At 34.8% G+C, this 23,271-nt stretch overlaps 1 protein-coding gene across 12 annotated transcripts in view; it reads right to left on the minus strand.

Moving 5' to 3' along the window:
* nrxn2b (neurexin 2b) overlaps positions 1-23,271 on the minus strand; it is a 369,603-nt gene that overhangs the window by 119,424 nt on the left and 226,908 nt on the right. Inside the window, exon 1 of one of the 12 annotated variants that reach the window (XM_077741591.1) lies at positions 4,056-5,089. The exons of 10 other annotated variants lie outside the window; for them this stretch is intronic. In XM_077741591.1, the coding sequence (XP_077597717.1) occupies positions 4,056-4,386 (331 nt within the window). In that variant the 5' untranslated portion in view covers positions 4,387-5,089. Of the gene's footprint in view, positions 1-4,055; positions 5,090-23,271 lie in introns of those variants that run through there. One more of the 12 variants, XM_077741590.1, reaches the window with a different exon arrangement.

Below are 23,271 nucleotides of genomic sequence, written 5' to 3' on the forward strand. Positions count from 1 at the left end.
TTACTGTATTTTCTTGCATATAAGTTGCCTCCATCTATAAATTTATTATTTATTATAAGTTTATTCTTAAAATTGCCTTAAAATCGTTGAATTTTCCAATTTTTCACATATAAGTCGCCTCCTGATTCATAATTTCCACCTCCATATTCATGGTTTTAATAGGAGTACAAATTCGGAAGTTTTGTCTAATACCGTATTTTCTCGCATATAAGTCGCCTACATGTATGAGTGTATCCTTAAAATTGCCTTAGAATCGTTGATTTTTACGATTTCTCGAGTATAAGTCACTCCCTGATTCACAATTTTCACCTCCATATTCATGGTTTTAATAGGGAGTACAAATTTTTAATTTTTGTCTAATACCGTATTTTCTTGTATATAAAAGCCACTTCCGCGTATAAGCCAAATTCTTATAATTGCCTTAAAATCATTGAATTTTTACAATTTCTCGCGTATAAGTGGCCCCCTGATTCACAATTTTTTTACCTCTATATTCATGGTTATAATTGGGAGTACACATTTGGAATTTTTGACTAATTCCGTATTTTCTCGCATATAAGTCGCCCCGACGTCGTTAAAATTGCCTTAAAATCATTGAATTTTACGGATTTCTCGTGTATAAGTCGCCCCCTAGTTCACAATTTGCACCTCCATATTCATGGTTTTAATAGGGAGTACAAATTTGGAATTTTTGTCAAATGCAGTATTTTCTCGCATATAAGCCGCGTCCGTAAAATTGCCTTAAAACTGTTACTTTTGTACAATTTCTCTAGTATAAGTCATCCCCTTTATTCACAATATTCACCTCCATATTCATGATTTTAATAGGGAGTACAAATGTCTATTTTTTATGGGAAAATTTTAATAAAAATCATCACTGGTGGTATTTCTGAGATACTTTATGAATCAAAGGATCGTCTGCTAGATTGAACATTCCGAAAGGGTGTTACTACCTGCACGTAGATCTTCTAAAATTTCAATCTTAGATGTCAAAATAATATTTATTTAGCGCTTTATCTGTTCATCTTTTATCTATTTTGAAATAAATGACTGTATTGGCCGCATTGTCTTACGTTATAGCGTTTCGTTTTGTCACCTTGCAGTTTCATGTACCGTATTTTCACGACTATAAGGCGCACCCTCAATGAATGACATTTTTTCTGCATATATAAGTCGCATTGTATTATAAGGCGCACTGTATTATAAGGCACACTGTCTTTTGGAGAAAATGTAAGACTTTTAAGTGCGCCTTATAGTCGTGAAAATACGGTAATTGCTATTGACTTCTCTACACTCACTACTTTACAGTCACCTCTAGAGCCAGCCATTGTTGATATTTTGGATTTTTTTTGTATAAAATCTTGCAGTGGGGGAGGAGCTATATGATGGAAGATGTTGTAAACTAAGATGGCATCTGCATATTTAACCGTATTGTTTCAGTTCTGGCGTTTGTGTTTTTTTAATATCCGACAGTCGTGGTTTTTCGTTTTGTTTTTTCCATATATAAGGCGCACTGGATTATAAGGCGCACTGTATTATAAGGCGCACTGTATTATAAGGCGCACTGTATTATAAGGCGCACTGTATTATAAGGCACACTGTATTATAAGGTGCACTGTATTTTAAGGTGCACTGTCTATTTTGTAGATAATGTAAGACTTTTAAGTGCGCCTTATAGTCGTGAAAATACGGTATTTCAAGTCTAATTTGTGCGCATATAAGCCATACCCTCGATCCACTTATCATTTTAAGAGCAACCAAAAAGCGAGAAAATACAACAACACGTAAAACCGCAGATTTCACATGAAAATAAACAGATGGCTGACAATCCCGACAAGAAATTGACATGTCATCGAATAAGCCTTCTAATAGGAAAAAAAGGTCTTCTCACCGCTACACATCGGGTACAGAGATAGTATTTTTATGTTAATTACGCGTATTGAAATAGCGAAGATGGGGACACGAGCGAAGCAATCCAATTACACAAGGAAGTCAAAGAAGAATGCTGACAGGTGAAGCTTCCGCTTTTACACCCACTTGCACACCGTTCCGCTGTCAAGTAGGACTCATTGGTGTGCAATGTCACACGGCTGCAAGACTGGGGGAGATTAGGATAACCATAAATCGGATGCGGCAGTGGGAAATGGAAGATAGCTTGACCTCAGAGGGCTCGGCTATGCTTCTCGGGAAAACTGACACCAAACACGTCTGGACAGGAAGCGGTGTAGGGAAAGAGTTTCATGGTAAAAGCTGTCATTTTTACAAGTATTTGTTCCAGAGAAAGGGTGTCGGACTCGGGTTGCTTTAACGTTAACTTGATTAAATGTGGGGTAGGCCATTTTAGATATAATATTTAGATTTTTTTTAATAAATGGATTAATAGAACTGGATAAAAAGCCCTGAATATTCAGTTTTTTTATAGATTTAAAACAATGTTTATTTTAGCTTTTTTTTAAATATATTTTTAGATTTGACTAAAATGGTTTTTGAACTAAAAACCGGAAAAAATGAGTAAAAAATGACAATTATTGAGTTAAAAGCATTTTAGATATAATATTTAGATGTTTTTTTAAAAAATGGATTAAAAGAACTGGATTAAAAGGCCTGAATATTCAGTTTTTTATAGATTTAAAACAATGTTTATTTTAACTTTTTTTACATATATTTTTAGATTTTACTAAAATGGTTTTTGAACTAAAACACAGAAAAATGGATTACAAAATGACAATTATTGAGTTAAAAGCATTTTAGATATAATATTTAGATGTTTTTTTAATAAATGGATTAAAAGAACGGTATTAAACGTACTGAATATTCAGTTTTTTATAGATTTAAAACAATGTTTATTTTAGTCTTTTTTTAATATAATTTTAAGATATTACAAAATGGTTTTTGAACTAAAAACACAGAAAAAATTGATTAAAATATTACAATTATTGATTTAAAAGGGGGAAAATCAGGGAATTTATTATACATCTATACTCTACATTTTAATTTGATTTTAAAACAGAAAGGCAGCACTCATTATTTACTTACTCGGACCACACAAAATGATGTGGCAGGCCAGTTTTGGCCCCTGGGCCAATGGCGGAGCTTGTTCGCTAATATGAGAGGAGTATATAGTACTTCTCGTTGGTAAGTAGTCGTGCGTTATCCTATTGTGAGGACATTTTTGTAGATCATTTTGGGAATATTTTGAAGGCAATATAAATGCAAACAACCCTTGATAGGTTTCATCTGAAAGTCAGGTTGGAGGCGGGGCCAATAGAGCCAACCCGGGAGAAGAAAGGTATCAAAATGTAAACAAAATTAGAATTAACTTTAGTGTAAGGTTAAATTAAACTTATTTTTGAGTGTGTCTGCATCATCATCAAGTTTATTTAATTTTTTGATGTTATATTACGAGCGTGTTGCCGTGCAAAAAGTCTAATTTCAGTACTATTAAACACATTTTAGTCCTATAAAACCACTAGTTATTTTTTACTTTGTTAATAGATCTCGAATTAGAACAAATTAAAATGTTTTTCCAATCTAATATCCTGTTTTACGTATTTTTTCAGAGTCTGGGAACAAATTAATTAGTTTTTAGTTCATATCAATGGGAAACGTTCATTTGAGTTACGAGAAAATCAACATACAAACTCAGTCCCGGAACAAATTAAGCACATATCTCAAGGTACCACTGTATTAGAAAATCAACTGCCATAGCAAAAGCTTGTGTAACCTGTAAAATGTGTAAATACAAGTTTATAAATCAAATTCCATTCTAGTCAACCACCTTAATGCGAAAACTTTAACCACACAAACACTTGACCTACTCAAACAAGGACCTAAACAAAAACATAGCTGTGTGCCAATGAGGTTATCCTCTCTTCCAAAAAAAAACAAAAAACCAAGATCAATAGATGGATGAAGCAATTGCCGAGGTCTTATATACTCAATCGCCACCATACATCAAGTCACTGAAGGCAATTGACTCTACCTGACCCACAAAATCCACAAAATCCAGACTTTAGAGTCACTACATAAAGTCAAAGAAGTGGACATAGTCTTACCGTGTCCCCCACGAGTCAAAAAGGGCATCCTGTTGATAGCAATTGGCACTGTGCCATGTTTGTTGTGGAAGTGGTGGACATGGTGGGTGGTGCTAAGGGAGGACGACACCCTAGCGGCCACAGCTGGACATGGGAAGACCAACAGGGCGAGTGAGAGTACCAGCCTTAGAAGAAATGCCGGACTAGCCCAAGCCGCGGGTTGGGCAGCCCCACCGGGCCTGGGTACCACCAAAATCCCAGTGTCCACCTCCACTTCCATCTCCGTGGGGGCGGGGCTAAAGAGGAAGAGGACGCCCCTCCCTCGTAGACGACACGTACAAGGACCGAACATCTCAAAGGAACCCGAAAGCCGACATCTCCTGGTTTTTGGAGGCTCGGCAAAGAAGGAAATTTAAAAAAAGGACATTTTTTGAGGGTTGAAAAGATCCTGGATGAAAAAAATCCGATAAAAATTCATTTCCTGGATTAGGGTTTGATATCCATATGTTGTATTCCTGCTAATTAGTTTTTTAACGTAAATAAAATCCAATAAATCTCTCAAAATAAGGGTTTCTGTGGTTTCTTGTAACACACAACTTTTGTAGCCAAAAACCAAAACGAATCCAGATTCCGGTATAAAAATCCCAGTTGAATCTCAATTAATAAAAAAAAAAAAATTAAAAAAATAAACTCAATACCTCCGTATGTTGTCCTTTTTTTAACCCAATAAAAAAAACACCAAAAAAACATTTAAAAAAAATAAAAAAAACCTCTCAAAACCAAAGCATTCAAAAACACCGATCAGCAATCAAGTCCCAACAATCGTCCAATCCCGATGCTCTGTCCTTCGACTTGCCGGAGACAATAATCCCAACACGACTCCCCCTTTTTTGTTCCTTCAAAACCAAGGTTGCTGGTTTGTCTTCCAGTTAAACTGCCGCAACTGCTGCATTTTCTGTGAAATTCATGCTAATCGAATCAAAAGCTGCAGCGGGCTGAAAGCTCCGCTTCCTTTCCCTGCCTGCGCACTTTGCCGTCTCCCGTTTTTTTTTTTCCCAAGCTCCTCCGGTCAGAAAAAAAAATGCCACCCCCCCCTCACAACACCCTCTTCGAAACCCCTCCCCCGATGGCTGAAATGCAGGCTCTTCGGCGCAAAGCGTGGCGAGAGAGAACGGAAGGTAAACCGGGCGGGGGGAGGGTGGTGTTTTTTTTTTTGCAAGGTGAACACACACTCAGCCTTTGACAAAAAAATAAATAAAAACAGACGATGGCTGTCAGGCTTACGCGGTTTTGTGTGTGTGAGAAAGAAAGAGAGAGAAAGAAATGCGATCGAGTGAAACGAATCAGAACGAAATAGGAAAAGGGGAGGTTCCTTTTCATTAATATGTACGCATGTGAGGTAAAAAAAGTAAGGATGACTATGTTTTGCATATGAATGGTATCCAAAAGTGTGAAATTTTGGTGTAAAATTGTATTTTTTCGTATATAAGTCGCATGCGCCTTAAAATCGATTAATTTAAAAATTGATTTTGCATATGAATGGTATCCAAAAGTCAGAATTTTGGTGTAAAATTGTATTTTTTCGTATATAAGTCGCATGCGAGTATAAGCCGCACTCTTTAAATTGCCTTAAAACCGTTTAATTTAAAAATAGATTTTGCATATGAATGGTATCCAAAAGTGTGAAATTTTGGTGTAAAATTGTATTTTTTCGTATATAAGTCGCATGCGCGTATAAGCCGTACTCTTAAAATTGCTTTAAAATTGATTAAATTAAAAATAGGTTTTGCATATGAATGGTGTACAAAAGTCAGAATTTTGGTGTAAAATTGTATTTTTTTCGTATATAAGTCGCATGCGCGTATAAGCCGTACTCTTAAAATTGCCTTAAAATCGATTAATTTAAAAATAGATTTTGCATCTGAATGTTATCCAAAAGTCAGAATTTTGGTTTAAAATCGTATTTTTCGTATATAAGTCGCATGCGCGTATAAGCCGTACTCTTAAAATTGCCTTAAAATCGATTAATTTAAAAATAGATTTTGCATATGAATGGTATCCAAAAGTCAGAATTTTGGTGTAAAATTGTATTTTTTCGTATATAAGTCGCATGCGCGTATAAGCCTTACTCATTTAAAATAAAATGTTCCTAAATAAAATATCTAATTTTTTTCTCGCATATAAGCCGCATTCGCATATAAACCGTACTCTTAAAATTGCCTTAAAATCGTTTAATTTAAAAATATTTTTCAACAAGCTCGTTCGTCAATTTATTCGTATTTAAAATCATTTTTTTCTCATATAGAATATCTACCATATTTTCTCGCGTATAAGCCGCATTCGCGTATAAGCCGTACCCTTAAAATTGCCTTAAAAATCGTAGTTTACATTTTCTCTGTTATTTTTCATAATTTTCACCCCAATATTCACCAAACTTGTGTCAATGTACTCATATTTAAAATAAATTTTTCAATATTAACAATTTTTCTTGCATATTAGTCGTATAAGCCGTACCCTTAAAATTGCCTTAAAATGGTTGAATTTGACATTTTCTCTCATTTAAGACGCCCCTTGATTCATAATTTTTACCCCCATATTCACCAAGCTCGTGTCAACTTCCTTATTTTATTTATCTAAAATACATTTTTCCCATATACAATATTTACCATATTTTCTCACATATTAGCCACTTCCACGTATAAGCCATACTCTTAAAATTGCTTTAAAATCATTGAATTTCACATTTTCTCTAATTTAAGACGCCCCCTAATTCATAATTTTAACCCCCATATTCACCAAGCTTGTGTCAATTGACTTATTTTAATTATATAAAATCAATTCTTCCCGTATAAAATAACTTTTTTCTACCATTTTTTCTCGCATATTAGATGCCTCCGCATATTAGGGTATTTTGATGTCTAAGTAAATGAGTAAACAAATGGAAAATTTACAACCAATCAGATTTAAGCAGCTTTTGGTTGGGATCATCTGCAGAAATTCAGCACCCGTGTCTGGAGCTCTCCATGGTGCTGATTTCAGTTTCTTCCTTTTAACATAGAAACTAAGAGAATCAAAAACTTTGCAAGCCGCCTAATAATAACAATATCTTTATTGAATTGTTTTGTAATAAAAACATGTCTTCATTAGTGGCAGAAAATGGAGGATTAACTATTTTGGTCTCATTTAGAAAAAGAGTTTTAGATGTACAATACAGTGAAAATAACTTCACATTATTTTAACTCAATTATTTAACCTTTGGGTAAGTTTAAGATTATTTTATTTATTTAATTCTTGAAATAATGGCGAGGCACTCTCAAGCATAATTGAGGTTATGTCAATACACTTTTTTTATCTTACAAAAATTGTAATTATAAAATTGCAAAAACATTTAAATGAACAAAACTGCTACGTGTGTGTGTGTGTGTGTTTGTGTGTTTATGTTTGTGTGTGTTTGTGTATGTGTATGTTTTGTGTGTATGTGTATGTTTTTGTGTGTGTATTTTTTTGTGTGCATGTGTATGTTTTTGTGTCTATTTATTTGTGTGTATGTGTGTGTGTATGTGTGTGTATGTTTGTGTGTGTTTATGTTTGTGTGTGTTTATGTTTGTGTGTGTGTGGTTGTGTGTGTCTGTGGTTGTGTGTCTATGTTTGTGTGTGTCTGTGGTTGTGTGTGTGTCTATGTTTGTGTGTGTCAATGTTTGTGTGTGTCTATGTTTGTGTGTGTGTATAGTTGTGTGTGTATAGTTGTGTGTGTGTAGGTTTGAGTCAGTGTGTGTATAGTTGTGTGTGTGTAGGTTTGAGTCAGTGTGTGTATGTTTGTGTGTGTATGCTTGTGTGTGTATGTTTGTGTGTGTATGTTTGTGTGTGTATGGTTGTGTGTTTATGGTTGTGTATTTATCGTTGTGTGTGTATGGTTTTGTGTGTGTATGGTTGTGTATGTGTATGTTTGTGTATGTGTATATGTTTCTGTGTGTATGTTTGTGTATGTGTGTATGTTTCTGTGTGTATGTTTGTGTGTGTATGGTTGTGTGTGTATGGTTGTGTATTTATCGTTGTGTGTGTATGGTTTTGTGTGTGTATGGTTGTGTATGTGTATGTTTGTGTGTGTGTGTATGTTTCTGTGTGTATGTTTTTGTGTGTATGGTTGTATGTGTTGTAAGTTCATGTGTGTGTATGTTTGTATGTTTGTGTGTGTATGGTTGTGTGTGTATGGTTGTGTATTTATCGTTGTGTGTGTATGGTTTTGTGTGTGTATGGTTGTGTATGTGTATGTTTGTGTGTGTGTATGTTTCTGTGTGTATGTTTTTGTGTGTATGGTTGTATGTGTTGTAAGTTCATGTGTGTGTATGTTTGTATGTTTGTGTGTGTATGGTTGTGTGTATGTGTGTGTGATGTGTGTGTATTGTGTGTGTGCGTGTCTAGTATGTGTCATCATTTATCTTCAACCTACACAAGCGACTAAATATGGAAATTACCCCAAAGCTTCAATCTTCCATATTTACATTAACATACATATAAATAACTTCATTCATATGTGTTCTTCCTTATTCAATAGACTTAATACAAATCAATAAAATCTCTGTATCCTAGCAAACCCTCCTCGTAGCATGGACAATTTTAATGGCAACAAAAGGGTTAAAACAACCAAAAAAAAGGATTAAAAACAACCCTAATTAACCCGACCTGAGTACGTGAGAGTGAGAAAAGGCGAGATTGAGTGCGAGTGAAGTGCTGGATGAATCATGGAGGATAGAGATCTAAACGGAGACTCGCCTAGGAAGCGCAACGAAGAGAAAAATTGCCTCCAAAGAAGAAAAAAAAAACACAGCATAGCTCATCTCCAGTGATGAAAGTCCGGAATACAAAGAAAAGGGCGCAGACGGGGGAAAAAAAACCCATGGGAAAACCCGGCTCACTGTCAGGGGGGAGTGTAAAGTGACACTAGGGGTGACGCCATGGCGCGTTGCCATTTTGCACTGACACTGAACTGCTGAACTCATACACGGGATTAGACTATTTCCTGGAAAAAAAAACACACACACACACACACACACACAAGACGAAATTTCCACTCCAATGGAAAAATTTTTGACTTGAAAAAGGAAACTGCAGTTTTTTTTCCATGAAAGTCAATGTCAAAAGTGTACTGGCTAAAATATATGTATATATTTATATATATGATATAAAATATAAAAGTTTTGAGGGCTTCCGGCGACGAAATGAAGTTTTAATTATCAACCCTGGCTGAGGTTTTAATAGCCCTCAAGTCAACATGTCAACTTTTTACTGACACTTGGTCTTATGAAAAGTTTCTTTTTAAATACATTAAAACCTTTACTAGCAAAATAATGAGTGGTTTTGTAACTTGAATTATTTCTAATCTTTATATGGAAAAGCCCTACCTAATGGGTTGCCAATACTATAAAACATTTTAGAATGATCAAAGCTCAATTATTTCAAAAGAAATGTGTGAGTAACAAGATAGGACAATGACTAATTAAAAAAAAAAGTATAACACAAGACCTACTATTACCACTACTACCACTAGTACTACAGTTCCATCTAGCAGATGTATACTTAACACAACTCTTACTACTACTGCTACTACTCCTTCTGCTACTACTGCTATTATTGCTGCTACTACCACAACTGCTGCTACTTACTACTATAATTACTATGACCACTACTACTGCTACTGCAATTACTATTACTACTGCTACTACTACTGCTACTGCAATTACTATTACTACTGCTACTACTACTGCAATTATTATTACTACTACTACTGCATCTACTACTGCAATTATTATTACTACTACTACTGCATCTACTACTGCAATTATTATTACTACTACTGCTACTATTACTGCTACTACTATTACTACTACTATTACTAATACTGCTACTACTAATACTAGTACTGCTACTACTGCTACTACTACTGCTACTGCTACTACTACTACTACTACTACTACTACTACTACTACTACTACTACTACTACTACTACCATTGCTACTGGTACGATTGCTACTGCTACTACTACTACTGCAACCACTACTGCTACCACTGATATCACTGCTACTACTACTGCGACCACGACTGCTACCACTGATATCACTACTACCACTACTGCCACCACTGCTACCACTGTACCACTGCTACCACTGCTACCACTGTACCACTGCTACCACTGCTACCACTGCTACCACTGTACCACTGCTACCACTGTACCACTGCTACCACTGTACCACTGCTACCACTGTACCACTGCTACTACTGTACCACTGCTACTACTACTACTGTTACCACTAATACCACTACTACTGCTAATACTGCTAATACTACTACTGCTACTACATGTCCATTTGCAGATGCACAACACAACCCCAACCACCGCTACCAGTACCACTACCCTTGTGTTTTATAACCCGCTGCACCTTATATATGAAACTAATTTTAGGATAGGCCATTCATTGCAGGTTCGCCGCAATATACAGCAAGTTTCTTATGAGGCCAGCTTTATCTCCCACCAATTTCAAAATAAAACAACTGAGAGACAAATTTGACATTTCATAACTTGAACTCCTTTCCTATTACCAGACAAAATGTCCCCATCAAAATCCATTCTTACATAACACACACTGAAAAACACAGTCGGTCCCACTTTTGATAAAATAACCCTTCAATTATTTCAGCATTAAAAAGACCAACTCATTCTCCAAATGCGGGTAAAAATAAAAATAAAAGCACTTTTGTTCTATTATGAGTCAGCCTCTGCCATTCTAGACATTTTCATTCAAGGGACTAAGTGGACTGGGACCTCATTAATGCCGAGCTAAGCACCTGCTGCCGCCGAGAAAAACAAAACAAAAAAAACACCCACCAAATACCCACCATGTGAAGCACTATTTCACCCGCATGATGCAAAATCCGTCACCCCTGAGACTCAAAACATTCCCCCCAGGAACAAAGCCCACCAGGACAAAATACGTCACTATTGTCACCCCGATGAAATGTCAACAGGACTACTGCTACTACCACCACAAAAGGCGGGGTTTCCACTGAGGTCAGAAACAGGGAGGAGCTTAAACATCTTACAAAAACACAAAAAAAACATTTTTAACACCGTGTTCTTCACATTTGGGTGAAAAAAAGGTTCCGACTATTTACATTTAAAATGAGACAGGCCTGTATGCGGGGGAGGAGCTCTTTCCGGGGGAGGAGCTTTCCGGGTGTGATTAAGAAGCTTTTTTTACTCAGTCACGCTTCAAGGAATGTGCTCAAAAAAAGCCAGAAATAGCAAAAAAAAATCCATTTTGCAACATCCCCGGAGTCAAAAACAGGGGAGTGGACACGTCTCAACGGCGTCCGTTCTAGCCCTCTAGCGACCCATTCATTTCGGAAGCGGAGACCAGTCGTTCCCTGCAGCGATGGACAGATGTCGACAGCCCGCTTCCATTAAATGGGACCCTAAATTTTAGACACCAAGACCCCCGGAGCTGATTAGTGAGAAGGCGCAAAAAGTCAGGGACACGAGACATTTTTTTAAGTTTCTCAGGCAAAAATAAGGTTCTACAATAAAAATAATAATAATATGAGAATAGAATAGAAGTACCGGATTTTCACGATTATAAGGCGCACCCTCAATGAATCACATTTTTCCATATATAAGACGCACTGTATTATAAGGCGCACTGTATTATATGGCGCACTGTCTATTTTGGAGAAAATTTAAGACTTTTAAGTGTGCCTTATAGTCGTGAAAATACGGTAAATGCTAACTTCCAGGTATGAAGCACTCACTACAGAGTCACCTCTAGAGCCAGCCATTGTTGATGTTTTGGATTTTTTTTGTATAAAATCTTGTAGTGGGGGAGCAGCTATATGATGGAAGATTTTGTAAACTAAGATGGCATCTGCATATTTAACAGTATTGTTTCAGTTCAGGCATTTGTGTTTTTTTTAATATCCGACAGTGGTGGTTTTTCGTTTACGTTTTTTTCCATATATAAGGCGCACTGGATTATAAGGCGCACTGTCTTTTTTGGAGAGAATTTAAGACTTTTAAGTGCGTCTTATAGTCGTGAAAATACGGCAGTGTTGTATCGATAATCTATAAATTATCCTGCTAAAAAATAGCATCTCATAACTATCAGACCGAGACTAAAATGTCCATTCACTTATATGACGTAAACACAATTTTAAAGAAAATTGCCCCCATTGATTCAAATGCTAATTTTCCAAATCAATTAAGAGTTAAAGTTCCTCAAACATTAATTATCATAGCAATAAACTACATAAACAAAACAAACTATTCCAATTAGTAAATGTATTTAATAGACAAACATACACAAGCCTATTAAAGCTATAGACAATTCCCCCCTGTTGAAAGATCAATTCACTTTTTTAATGGTTTAGTCCATTTCCACTACCCACAAATATAAACAAAGAACAAAACCTGATCAAAACAAAATCCTCCAAACCTCTAGTCATGAAAATCCATTTTAAATCAACATGGGCAGAGCCTATTGTCACAATACACCAAGGGTCGGGAACCTTTTTGACAGAAAGAGCCATAAACAACTCATATTTTCTAATATTATTTCTTGAGAACCGTTTTCAGAATTAAAAGGTAAAAATACATTAAAATTGTGTGATTTTTTTGGTCATTTAACCAGCTTTTAAGAACAAAAAATCTCCGAATTCTCTTAAAAAATAATGTTATGCTATTGCTAATAAATCAATATCAGCGAAAGAGTAATAAAAAAACAAATTATGATTGAAGAGGTGATAGAAATAGTGTCAAAGTTTCCATATTTTACCTCACAGGTTAGTGGAAAGCCATATTCACCCTTGGAAAGAGCCAAATGTGGCTCCCGAGCCATAGACTCCCTGCCCCTGCACTACACCATTGATATACACAGTATATTTCTTACATAGGTCTACCTAGCCATCAAAACCTTCTACTATCATATTTCTCTACCTTTGGGAGGCCCTTTTTTACCCATAATCCCTCTTTCGAATGTCCATTACTCCCCGTGTCATTTCTTATCTACAGGAGCAACCCCATCGAAATATGATTTACCCACATCCGAAAGAAGAAGTGATTTCTGCGAGTTTTTCCTTAACCTGAACACACCAGAAAAGGGCTTGGTAACATAAACAGGTACCGTATTTTCACGACTATAAGGCGCACTGCGTTATAAGGTGCACCCTCAATGAATGACATTTTTCCATATATAAGGGGCACTATATTATAAGGCGCACTGTATTATAAGGCGCACTGTCTATTTTGGAGAAAATTTAAGACTTTAAGTGCGCCTTGTAGTCGTGAAAATACAATAATTGGTATTGACTTCTAGGTATGATGCACTCACTCACTACACAGTCACCTCTAGAGCCAGCCATTGTTGATGTTTTGAATTTTTTTGTATAAATACTTGCAGTGGGGGAGGAGCTATATGATGGAAGATTTTCTAAACTAAGATGATATCTGCATATTTAACAGTATTGTTTCAGTTCAGGCGTTTGTGTTTTTTAATATCCGACAGTGGTGGTTTTTGGTTTTAGGTTTTCTGTTTTTTCCATATATAAGGTGCATTGGATTATAAGGCGCTTTTATTGATTATAATTGGATGAAAAACAAAGGTCATTTTAGAAACTAAAATTTTACATAGAAACTTTAAATTTGGGAGTCGACAAATAGCAAATGAGAGCATTTAGTTTCGGAGGAAATATATTTATCTTGTAAAAAAAACTAAAATATTCAACTATTTTTGTATTCATTTTATTTTGGTCCCATGTTTCAACACAAGTATTTTTGGGTATGCTTTTTATTCTTTTTAAGACATTAATGAATCAGAATTGGGATATTTTGATCAATTTTGTTGTCGTATGAGAGAATTTACATATAAAGTACACTTCTACTTACAAAATTTTCAATTTACCAAAACGTTCTGGAACCAGATAATTGTGTAAAATTCCAACTGTATTAGTTCTCTGAGATAATTAATTTTCTTGAAAAAAAACATAAAAACCTTTGAGATTAAAAGCCGACAATTTTTTTAACGGCTAACGGGCTATAAACATTATTTTTTTCCGTTTCTACATGACGTGAAACCCAAGAATGAGAAATGACTTGGACTACGGTACCCTCGGGTATCCCCTTACATGAACTGTGCATGACACGTCATAAGTTATTGATGGGGGGTGCCGGAGAAGCAAACATCACATGTATGCGCTCAATAATTTAGACTCGGTAAGAAGGCTGGGGGAGCTTTTTTAAGGTAGGATCCATATTTGGAGATCAGCTTGGGTGGAGACGTCTTTTTGGGGGTTATTCGGGTAAGTTTGGTGGGTTATTTTTGCGTAAAGTTTGGAAAAATGATTTGAACGTTTTTTTAAACATTTAATTTGCTTCATTTGTTGCATTTTTTGCTCATTTTTGCGTTTGTTTAGAATTTCTATTTAGGTTTTTAATTTTTTTTAGCTAAATGAAAGTCTACTTTTCATATTTGAGCAAATTTTTGGTAGATTTACATTCAAAATAATGCGATTTTAACTATATTTGGAATTTGACAATACGTACATTTAAAAAAGGGTTATCATTAACATTGAATTATTCATACATTCACTTACATGCAGATTAAAAACTACAGAAAAATTACACCATTTTTTTCGTTTAAAAAAATAAAAAATAAATAGGTATTATTTTTATCACATCACAAAAAAATTACACATTTTTTTGTGATGTGATAAAAATAATACTTATTTATTTTTTATTATTTAAACAAAAAAAAATTGTGATTTTTTTGTAGATTTTTAATCTGCAAGTTTATTTTTTGGGTGGTTTAAAAGATAAAAAAAATAAATAGGTATTATTTTTATCACATCACAAAAAAAATGTGTAATTTTTTTGTGATGTGATAAAAATAATACCTATTTATTTTTTATTTTTTAAACCACCCCGAAAAAAACATTTGATTTCTAAGAGCTAAAAAATCTTGAGTCTCAACTTTTGAAAATCTGTCAAAAAATTTAAATGTCTTTCTTCGTCACCCTCACAGAGCTGTTTACATAAATCAAAAAAACTTTATTGAAATAAACAGAGGGGGGTTTAATTTAGCATTTTTTGTGCCTCATTTAGTTCATTCCGCTGCCTCATCTGCCAAAATACAAGTGAGCATATTTAAATCATTCAAATGTTCTTATTTTCTCTCTCATCTCTGTTTGAGTTCTTTTCTTTTTGTTTTGACTCCGCCTGCCTCGTTAAAAACAGCAGATCACTTTGATTTGTTTACAGTAGTTGTCGACAAAATCTTTCAACAGACCACAAATACGTGTCAAAACTAGCCAAGTCCTGTAAAAAAAATATATAATTCCTTTTGTGAAAAATGTGTCGCTCTCATACACGTGAGATTTTCGCCAAGGGCGAAGGGGGCGGGATCTAAATCAGAGCAACAGTGATTTACTACCCAAGCACCTGGCGGCGGCATTTACATCTCGGCGGACTCTTGGGTCAAAACAATGAATAAATCCATGTTATTTTTGCTTCCTTCGAGGCTCGCAAATGACGAGGGTATACGACAAAGGCAAATACGGGTGTCAAGTTGAGGGTTGGCTAGAGTTTCAGAGGCGGGGCTTGCATTTAAAGGGGGTGGGGCATGTTCTAACATATTTTTAACCCATCAGAAATTGCTACTTTGCGTCATTTGTGTTACACTTGTTATTTATTTATTATAGTTATAAGCTCTTAAATACCCACATTGAATGTAGCGTATTTTCTGGCATATAAGCCGCCCGTGCGTAAAAGTGAAACCTTAAATTCGCCATTAAAATTATTGAATTTTACAATTTCTCTTATATAAGCCGATCATGCGAATATGCGGCACCCTTAAAAATGCCTTAAAATCATAAAAAATTACAATTTCTCGCATATAAGCCGCCCGTGTGTATAAGTGGAACCTTTAATTTGCCATTAAAATCGTTGAATTTGACAATATCTCGCATATAAGCCGCCCGTGTGAATAAGCGGCACCCTTAAAATCGTCTTAAAATTGTTGAATTTTACAATTTCTCGCATATAAGCCGATCATGCGAATAAGCTCCACCCTTAAAATTGCCTTAAAAATCATTGCATTATACAATTTCTCTTATATAAGCTGCCCATGCGAATAAGCTGCACCCTTAAAATTGCCTTAAAATTGTTAAATCTTGCAATTTCTCGCATATAAGCCTCCTGTGCATGTAAGCTGCACCCTTAAAATCGCCTAAAACTCATTGAATTTTACACTTCCTCACATATAACCTGTTCGTGTATTTAAGTTGCACCCTTAAAATTGTTGAATTTGACACTTTCTCGCATATAAGCCGCCTCATTATTCACAATTTTCACCTCCATATTCATGGTTTTAATGGGGAGTACAAATATGTTACTTGCAAGGGAAAAATCTTTAAAAAAATTCATATTCCTGAGATACTTCATGAATCAAAAGCACATTTTTAGGGCCAATATCATAAGGAATTAATTCATCCAGTAATGGTTGTTTTCTTACTGCAAAACTGAAAATAACCAACAAATAATAAATGCTAATTTACCAAAATCTACTGGTCACCCCAATTTTAACCACTACTATGTTACCAGAATGTAAATACTGCAAAAATACTGTACACACATTGAAAATAGTTTTAGTCCAAGTCCTTCATCTTCCTGCACCCAATTAGCATATTAGCTAAATAAATATTTAAAAGTACAATTTAGTTCGAGCACATTTAAAATAAATACTAAAGTTCCTAAATATTGTAAAACTGCAAAACATAGTGACTCTAAAATTATTCATATTTTAAACACTAGGGCACTAAATAAAAATATATTGCCTTTTGAAGCAGGTGCAACATTAGAAACAGCGCCCCCTACCATGCAAAAAAGTGCTCGCAAATATAGAAAACTGAGCAAAAACCAATAGACGTATCTAAACAGGCCTGACCTCCATTTGTAGGATTTTAATGAGGACATTGTAAAACCAAGTGAATGCTAATATTTCGACCTGATCAAAGCTAGGTCACCCTGCTGGACCCAAAGTGTAATTAACGCTGTGTGCCCTTGAGCTGAGTTCCCCGTTATTTGTCCATCAGTGCAGTAATTATTGTTAATTTCCCATCATGTCTGAGGTTATTGAAGACTGGAGGAGGATTAAAGATGGCGTTCAAAAGGCACCTGAGAAGTTATCACATTCAAGGTCACATTTTTTAAATAGATTCATTTCAAAATAGCGCAAAAAAATTATGTCCGAATAAAATTGATAGAATCCTTCAGGAAAAAACACTACAATTCCTTCGTTTTGACACCGGAATTGTCCCCGCCCACATGAGGAATCAAACTAAGCAGATACTTTCTCAACCTGAATTATTTAGTGGAGAAGAAGAAACGCTGTGATTTGCCGCCATGATAGGATGTCCTGAAAATGTACACGTCTCTTATACATACCGTATTTTCACGACTATAAGGCGCACATAAAAGTCCTAAATTTTCTCCAAAATAGACAAGGCGCCTTATAATCCAGTGCGCCTTATATATGGACCAATTCTAAAATGGTTATTACGATAAAATCAAATAAATTAGTTGATAGGGTTCACAATGGGTGTCAGACCATTTCATGTGGGCCGGACCATTTTAGATCCAATATTTAATTTTTTAAATTTATAAATAGATTAAAGGAACTGGATTAAAAGCCTTAAATTTTCATTTTTTATAGATTATTTGAGGTATTTATTCTTAGTAAGAGAAAATTAACTATTTAATAATTGGTTTTCATTTCAAAAGGAAACCACTTTTTATTATATTCCATATTAAAGTGGAAAACAGAAAATATCTTTATATATTTTTAGATTTTGCAAGATAAGTTTTGACCTAAAAACTGAAAAAAAGTGGATTAAAAAATGTAAATTATTGATTTAAAAGTGGGAAATCAGGATATGTAATATACATTTATATCTATCATATTAATTTGATCCTAAAACAGAGAGTTGGCGCACATGATTAACTTACTCGGGCCGCACAAAATGATGTGGCGGGCCAAATTTGGCCCCCGGGCCGCCCCTTTGACACATGTGGGGTTAACCATCTTCTACAGCTTTTTACTTTAATGATGAGTGATGAGTATGTTGATACTTTAGTCTTTTTTTCTGTTTGTGTTTCATATGTACTGTTAACAGATGCATTTTTTATATATATCATATCTAGTGCTGACCCGGACTATCTGTCAAATCTTTAAAGTCAATATGGCCCCCGGGCTGAAAAGTTTGCCCACCTTGGTGTAGCGTGTATGTTTAAGATGATGTATGTTTTACCATGGCTTGCTGGATCTATAAAAACCGTGTCCTTTATGTGTGTAAAATTCGGAAACAACACTAGTTACTGACCCTGCGCCTTTAAATACGATGCACCGAATAGTCGTGAAAATACTGAATTTCAAATGTAGACATCAAGCAGGTCGGAAAATCCCTCAGTTTTAGACACAGTCAATTCCCTCAAAAAAATTGATTGGATATCGACAGTTAGCGCGTGAAGTATAAGTGTCCAAACTCCTCCCATTTTTCTACTATGCGGGATATCTAAAGATGAAATTGCTCACTTTTTGAGTAGCAATAAGCAACCCGAGAGAGACACTTAAAAAATACACACAACGAAATGCGACACCGGGTTTCCAGCTGGCCTCTACAATTGGCGTAGTGATACATCACAGAGCAAAACCCTCCTTTTGACCACCCCCCCACACACGCCAAACACTCTCAGCCTATTAAGTCGGCCCTGTTAGTGTCCTTTCTCACATTGCAGAGGCAGGAAGGAAAAAAAATTGCACTCCAAGCTGGGAACAAGACGTCTATGTCCTACACAGCGATTTCGCCTGCGAGTGGATAATTGCCGTATGGGTTGTGGACGCCGCCTACACAAAAGTTTGGGTTTGCTAAAGCGGGAAAGTCGAGATCAGAGTTGTCAAAAGTGAAGCCCTCGGGCTAGAAGTGGCCCGGTTGGGTTCTTATTTGCATACGTGTCAACTTTAACCAATTGTTAGGAATATATTGCATCTCCTTATTAAGCGATAAAAATATGTATTAATGCAATATGGCATAGGTGTCAAAGTGGCGGTCTGCGGGCCAAATTTGGCACACCGTGTCATTTTGTGCGGCCCGAGAAAGTAAATCATGTTTAATAGTACTGAAATTAAAAAAAATAAAATTAAAATTAATTGTAACATAAACAAATTTAAACAAACTTGAATTACGATGCAGACAATAAGTTTAATTTAACCCACATGTGTCAAAGTGGTGGTCCAGGGGCCAAATTTGGCCCAGCGCATCATTTTGTGTGGCCCGGGAAAGTAAATAATGAGTGCTGAATTTCAGTTTTAGGATCAAATTAAAATGAATATAGATGTATATTATATTTCCTGATTTTCCCCCTTTTAAATCAATAATTTACATTTTTTAATCAATTTTTTCAGTTTTTAGGTAAAAACTTATCTTGCAAAATCTAAAAAATATAGAAATAATTTCTGTTTTCCACTTTATTAAATAATTGCTTTTCTCTTAGAGTATAGATGTATATTAATTTTCCTGATCCCCCTTTTTAAAACCATAATTGTAAATTTTTAATAATTTTTTTGTGTTTTTAGTTCAAAAAATATTTCGTGAAATCTAAAAATATATATTTTTTCTTTTATGATCAAATTAAAATGAAGAATAACAGATGTATATTGAATCTACTGATTGTCTTCCTTTTAAAAAAATAATTGAAATAATTTTAATCATTTTTTACTTTTTTTAGTTCAAAAATCATTTTGTAAAATCTAAAAATATGTCCAAATATTTTCTGTTTTCCACTTTAATATGGAACATAATGATTAAAAGAGATTTTCCATTACTAAGAAAAAAAATCTAAAATAAACATTGTTTTAGATCTATAAAAACCTGAATATTCAGTGCTTTTAATCCAGTTCTTTTAATCCTTATATAAAAAAAAAATCTAAATATTATATCTAAAATGGTCCGGCCCACATGAAACCGACTTGACATTAACGCGGCCCGCGAACCAACCCGAGTCTGTTCACCCTTTGTGTACACAATTTGAAATGATTAAAAAAACATAGGTTGACAGGTACAAAATTGCCTTTACATATGCTATACAAAACGCTATACATACAAAGTGACAAGCTCAGATGTTTTTTTTTTTTAAAAAACGACGCAAAGTTGAAGTAGTTATTAACCCTTTCCGTCATGATCACAATCTAATATAATGACAATGCACTCACGTCGGTAGGGTGCAGTCGCACGAAGTGGTGTTTCCATGGTTACTTGGCAGAGAGCGTTTTGTCTGCCAGTCTATTCAGTGACATTCAATTGGGTCGGTCGTCCCTTTCAGCTAGCAAAGATTGCTTGTGATTAACGCTGTTCGCATTTGCCTTTACTTCACGAATAAAAGCCGCCACTGTTTCAGCTTGGGAGCTCTTGTAGAAGGTTTATTAATTATCATAATTTGTGTATAAGCCGTGCCCTTAAAATTGCCTTAAAATCGTTGAATTTTACAATTTCTCTTGTATAAGTCGCCCCCTGATTCATAACTTTTACCTCCATATTCATGGTTTTAATAGGAGTATACATTTTGAATTTTTGTCTAATAATGTATTGTCTTGCTTATAAGCCGCCTGCACGTATAAGCCAATAAAATTGCCTTAAAATCATTGAATTTTATGATTTCTCTTGTATAAGCCGCCCCCTGATTCATAACTTTTACCTCCATATTCATGGTTTTAATAGGAGTATACATTTTGAATTTTTGTCTAATAATGTATTGTCTTGCTTATAAGCCGCCTGCACGTATAAGCCAATAAAATTGCCTTAAAATCATTGAATTTTATGATTTCTCTCGTATAAGCCGCCCCCTGATTCATAATTTTTCCCTCCATATTCATGGTTTTAATAGGAGTATACATTTTGAAGTATACATTTTTGTCTTGCATATAAGTCGCCTGCAGGCATAAACCATTAAAATTGCCTTAAAATCGTAGAATTTTACAATTTCTCTTGTATAAGTCGCCCCTGATTCACAATTTTTATCTCCATATTCATGGTTTTAATAGGAGTATACATTTTGAATTTTTGTCTAATAATGTATTGTCTTGCATGTAAGCCGCTTGCACGCATAAACCATTAAAATTGCCTTAAAATCGTAGAATTTTACGATTTCTCTCGTATAAGCCGCCCCCTGATTCATAACTTTTACCTCCATATTCATGGTTTTAATAGGAGTATACATTTTGAATTTTTGTCTAATAACGTTTTGTCTTGCATATAAGCCGCCTGCAGGCATAAACCATTAAAATTGCCTTAAAATCGTAGAATTTTACAATTTCTCTTGTATAAGTCGCCCCTGATTCACAATTTTTACCTCCATATTCATGGTTTTAATAGGAGTATACATTTTGAATTTTTGTCTAATAATGTATTGTCTTGCATGTAAGCCGCTTGCACGCATAAACCATTAAAATTGCCTTAAAATCGTAGAATTTTACAATTTCTCTCGTATAAGCCGCCCCCTGATTCATAACTTTTACCTCCATATTCATGGTTTTAATAGGAGTATACATTTTGAATTTTTGTCTAATAATGTATTGTCTTGCTTATAAGCCGCCTGCACGCATAAAACATTAAAATTGCCTTAAAATCATAGAATTTTACGATTTTTCTTGTATAAGTCGCCCCCTGATTCACAATATTTACCTTAAAATGGAACATAATGAATAAATTAGAATTCCCCTCACCTTTTAAATCAATAATTGTAATTTTTTTTAATCATTTTTTCTGTGTTTTTTGTCCAAAAATCATTTTGTAAAATCTAAAAATATATCTAAAAAAAGCTAAAATAAATATTGTTTTAGATCTAAAAAAAAACTGAATATTCAGGGCTTTTAATCCAGTTCTTTTAATCCATTTATTTAAAAAAAAATCAAAATATTATATCTAAAATGGTCCGACCCACATGAAATCAAGTTGACGTTAAAGCACCCCGCGAACCAACCCAAGTCTGAACACCCTTACCCTAACTAGACATCAACATTCTATGTTCTATCTTAAGAAAACAAACACTCGAAAAAGCAGAACCAGACCAATAACGTTTGAGTACACCCCAAAGTCAATCCTACCCGGTAACAACATTTCAAACTATATTCCAGTTTACCGAGTTTAGTCTTTTCAAATATTCACCATTTAAAATCCTTTGCTTTTTTTCTCTCAGGCAAAACAGCCAAAGGCTAAGGTTGCTAGGTAACAAGAATAGCGTTTTAGCTTGACCAACTAACTCATCGAACCTTCGTTTGACCCATTACGACTAAAAAGAAGACTGCAAATGCCGACTTTCCAAACGGCAGATGGATGATTTGTATTCTAAAAACAAAACAAACGCTCATGTCATTACACTGCGGTGAGAACGCAGCTGTCATCCATCTTTAGCGTAGAGCGTTCATCGCACTTCAAAGTGACAATTCTTCAATGACAGCCAGGTGCCGACATTGATTGAAGAGCTTTTACAGTCTAAATAAATCCTATTACCTATCCTACGCATGACTCCACTATTGACAAACATATGATAGGAACACGAATGCCGGGTAAACTGAAAGCAGGTGATAACTGTTGTATCATAAATGGCAAAAAAACAACAAGTGATCGTGTGTTATCATATTGTGAGGACATTTGTGTGCATTATTTTCGGAGTATATTGAAGGGAATACAAAAGTAAACAACCCTCGATAGATTGTATCTGAAAGTCAGGGTGGAGGCGGGGCTAATAGAGCCAGAAAGGTATCAAAATTTAAAACAAAATTAGAATTAAATTTAGTGTAAGGTTAGATTAAATTTATTTTTGAGTGTGTCTGTATCGTAATGCAAGTTCATTTAATTTTTTTATGTTATGTTACGAGCGTGTTGCCATGCAAAAAGTCAAATTTTAGTACTATTAAACACATTTTAGTACTATTAAACCAATAGTTATTTGTTACTTTGTTAATGAATGGCAAATTAGTCCTTTTGACTTGTGTCTGCATCGTAATCCAAGTTCATTAAAATGTGTTTATGTTATGTTAAATGCACGTTGCCATGCAAAAGGTTTAAATTTAGTACTATTAAACACATTTTAGTACTATTAAACCACTAATTATTTGTTACTTTGTTAATAAATGGTGA

Source organism: Stigmatopora nigra, chromosome 20 (assembly GCF_051989575.1).
Source record: "Stigmatopora nigra isolate UIUO_SnigA chromosome 20, RoL_Snig_1.1, whole genome shotgun sequence".
Taxonomy (NCBI): domain Eukaryota; kingdom Metazoa; phylum Chordata; class Actinopteri; order Syngnathiformes; family Syngnathidae; genus Stigmatopora; species Stigmatopora nigra.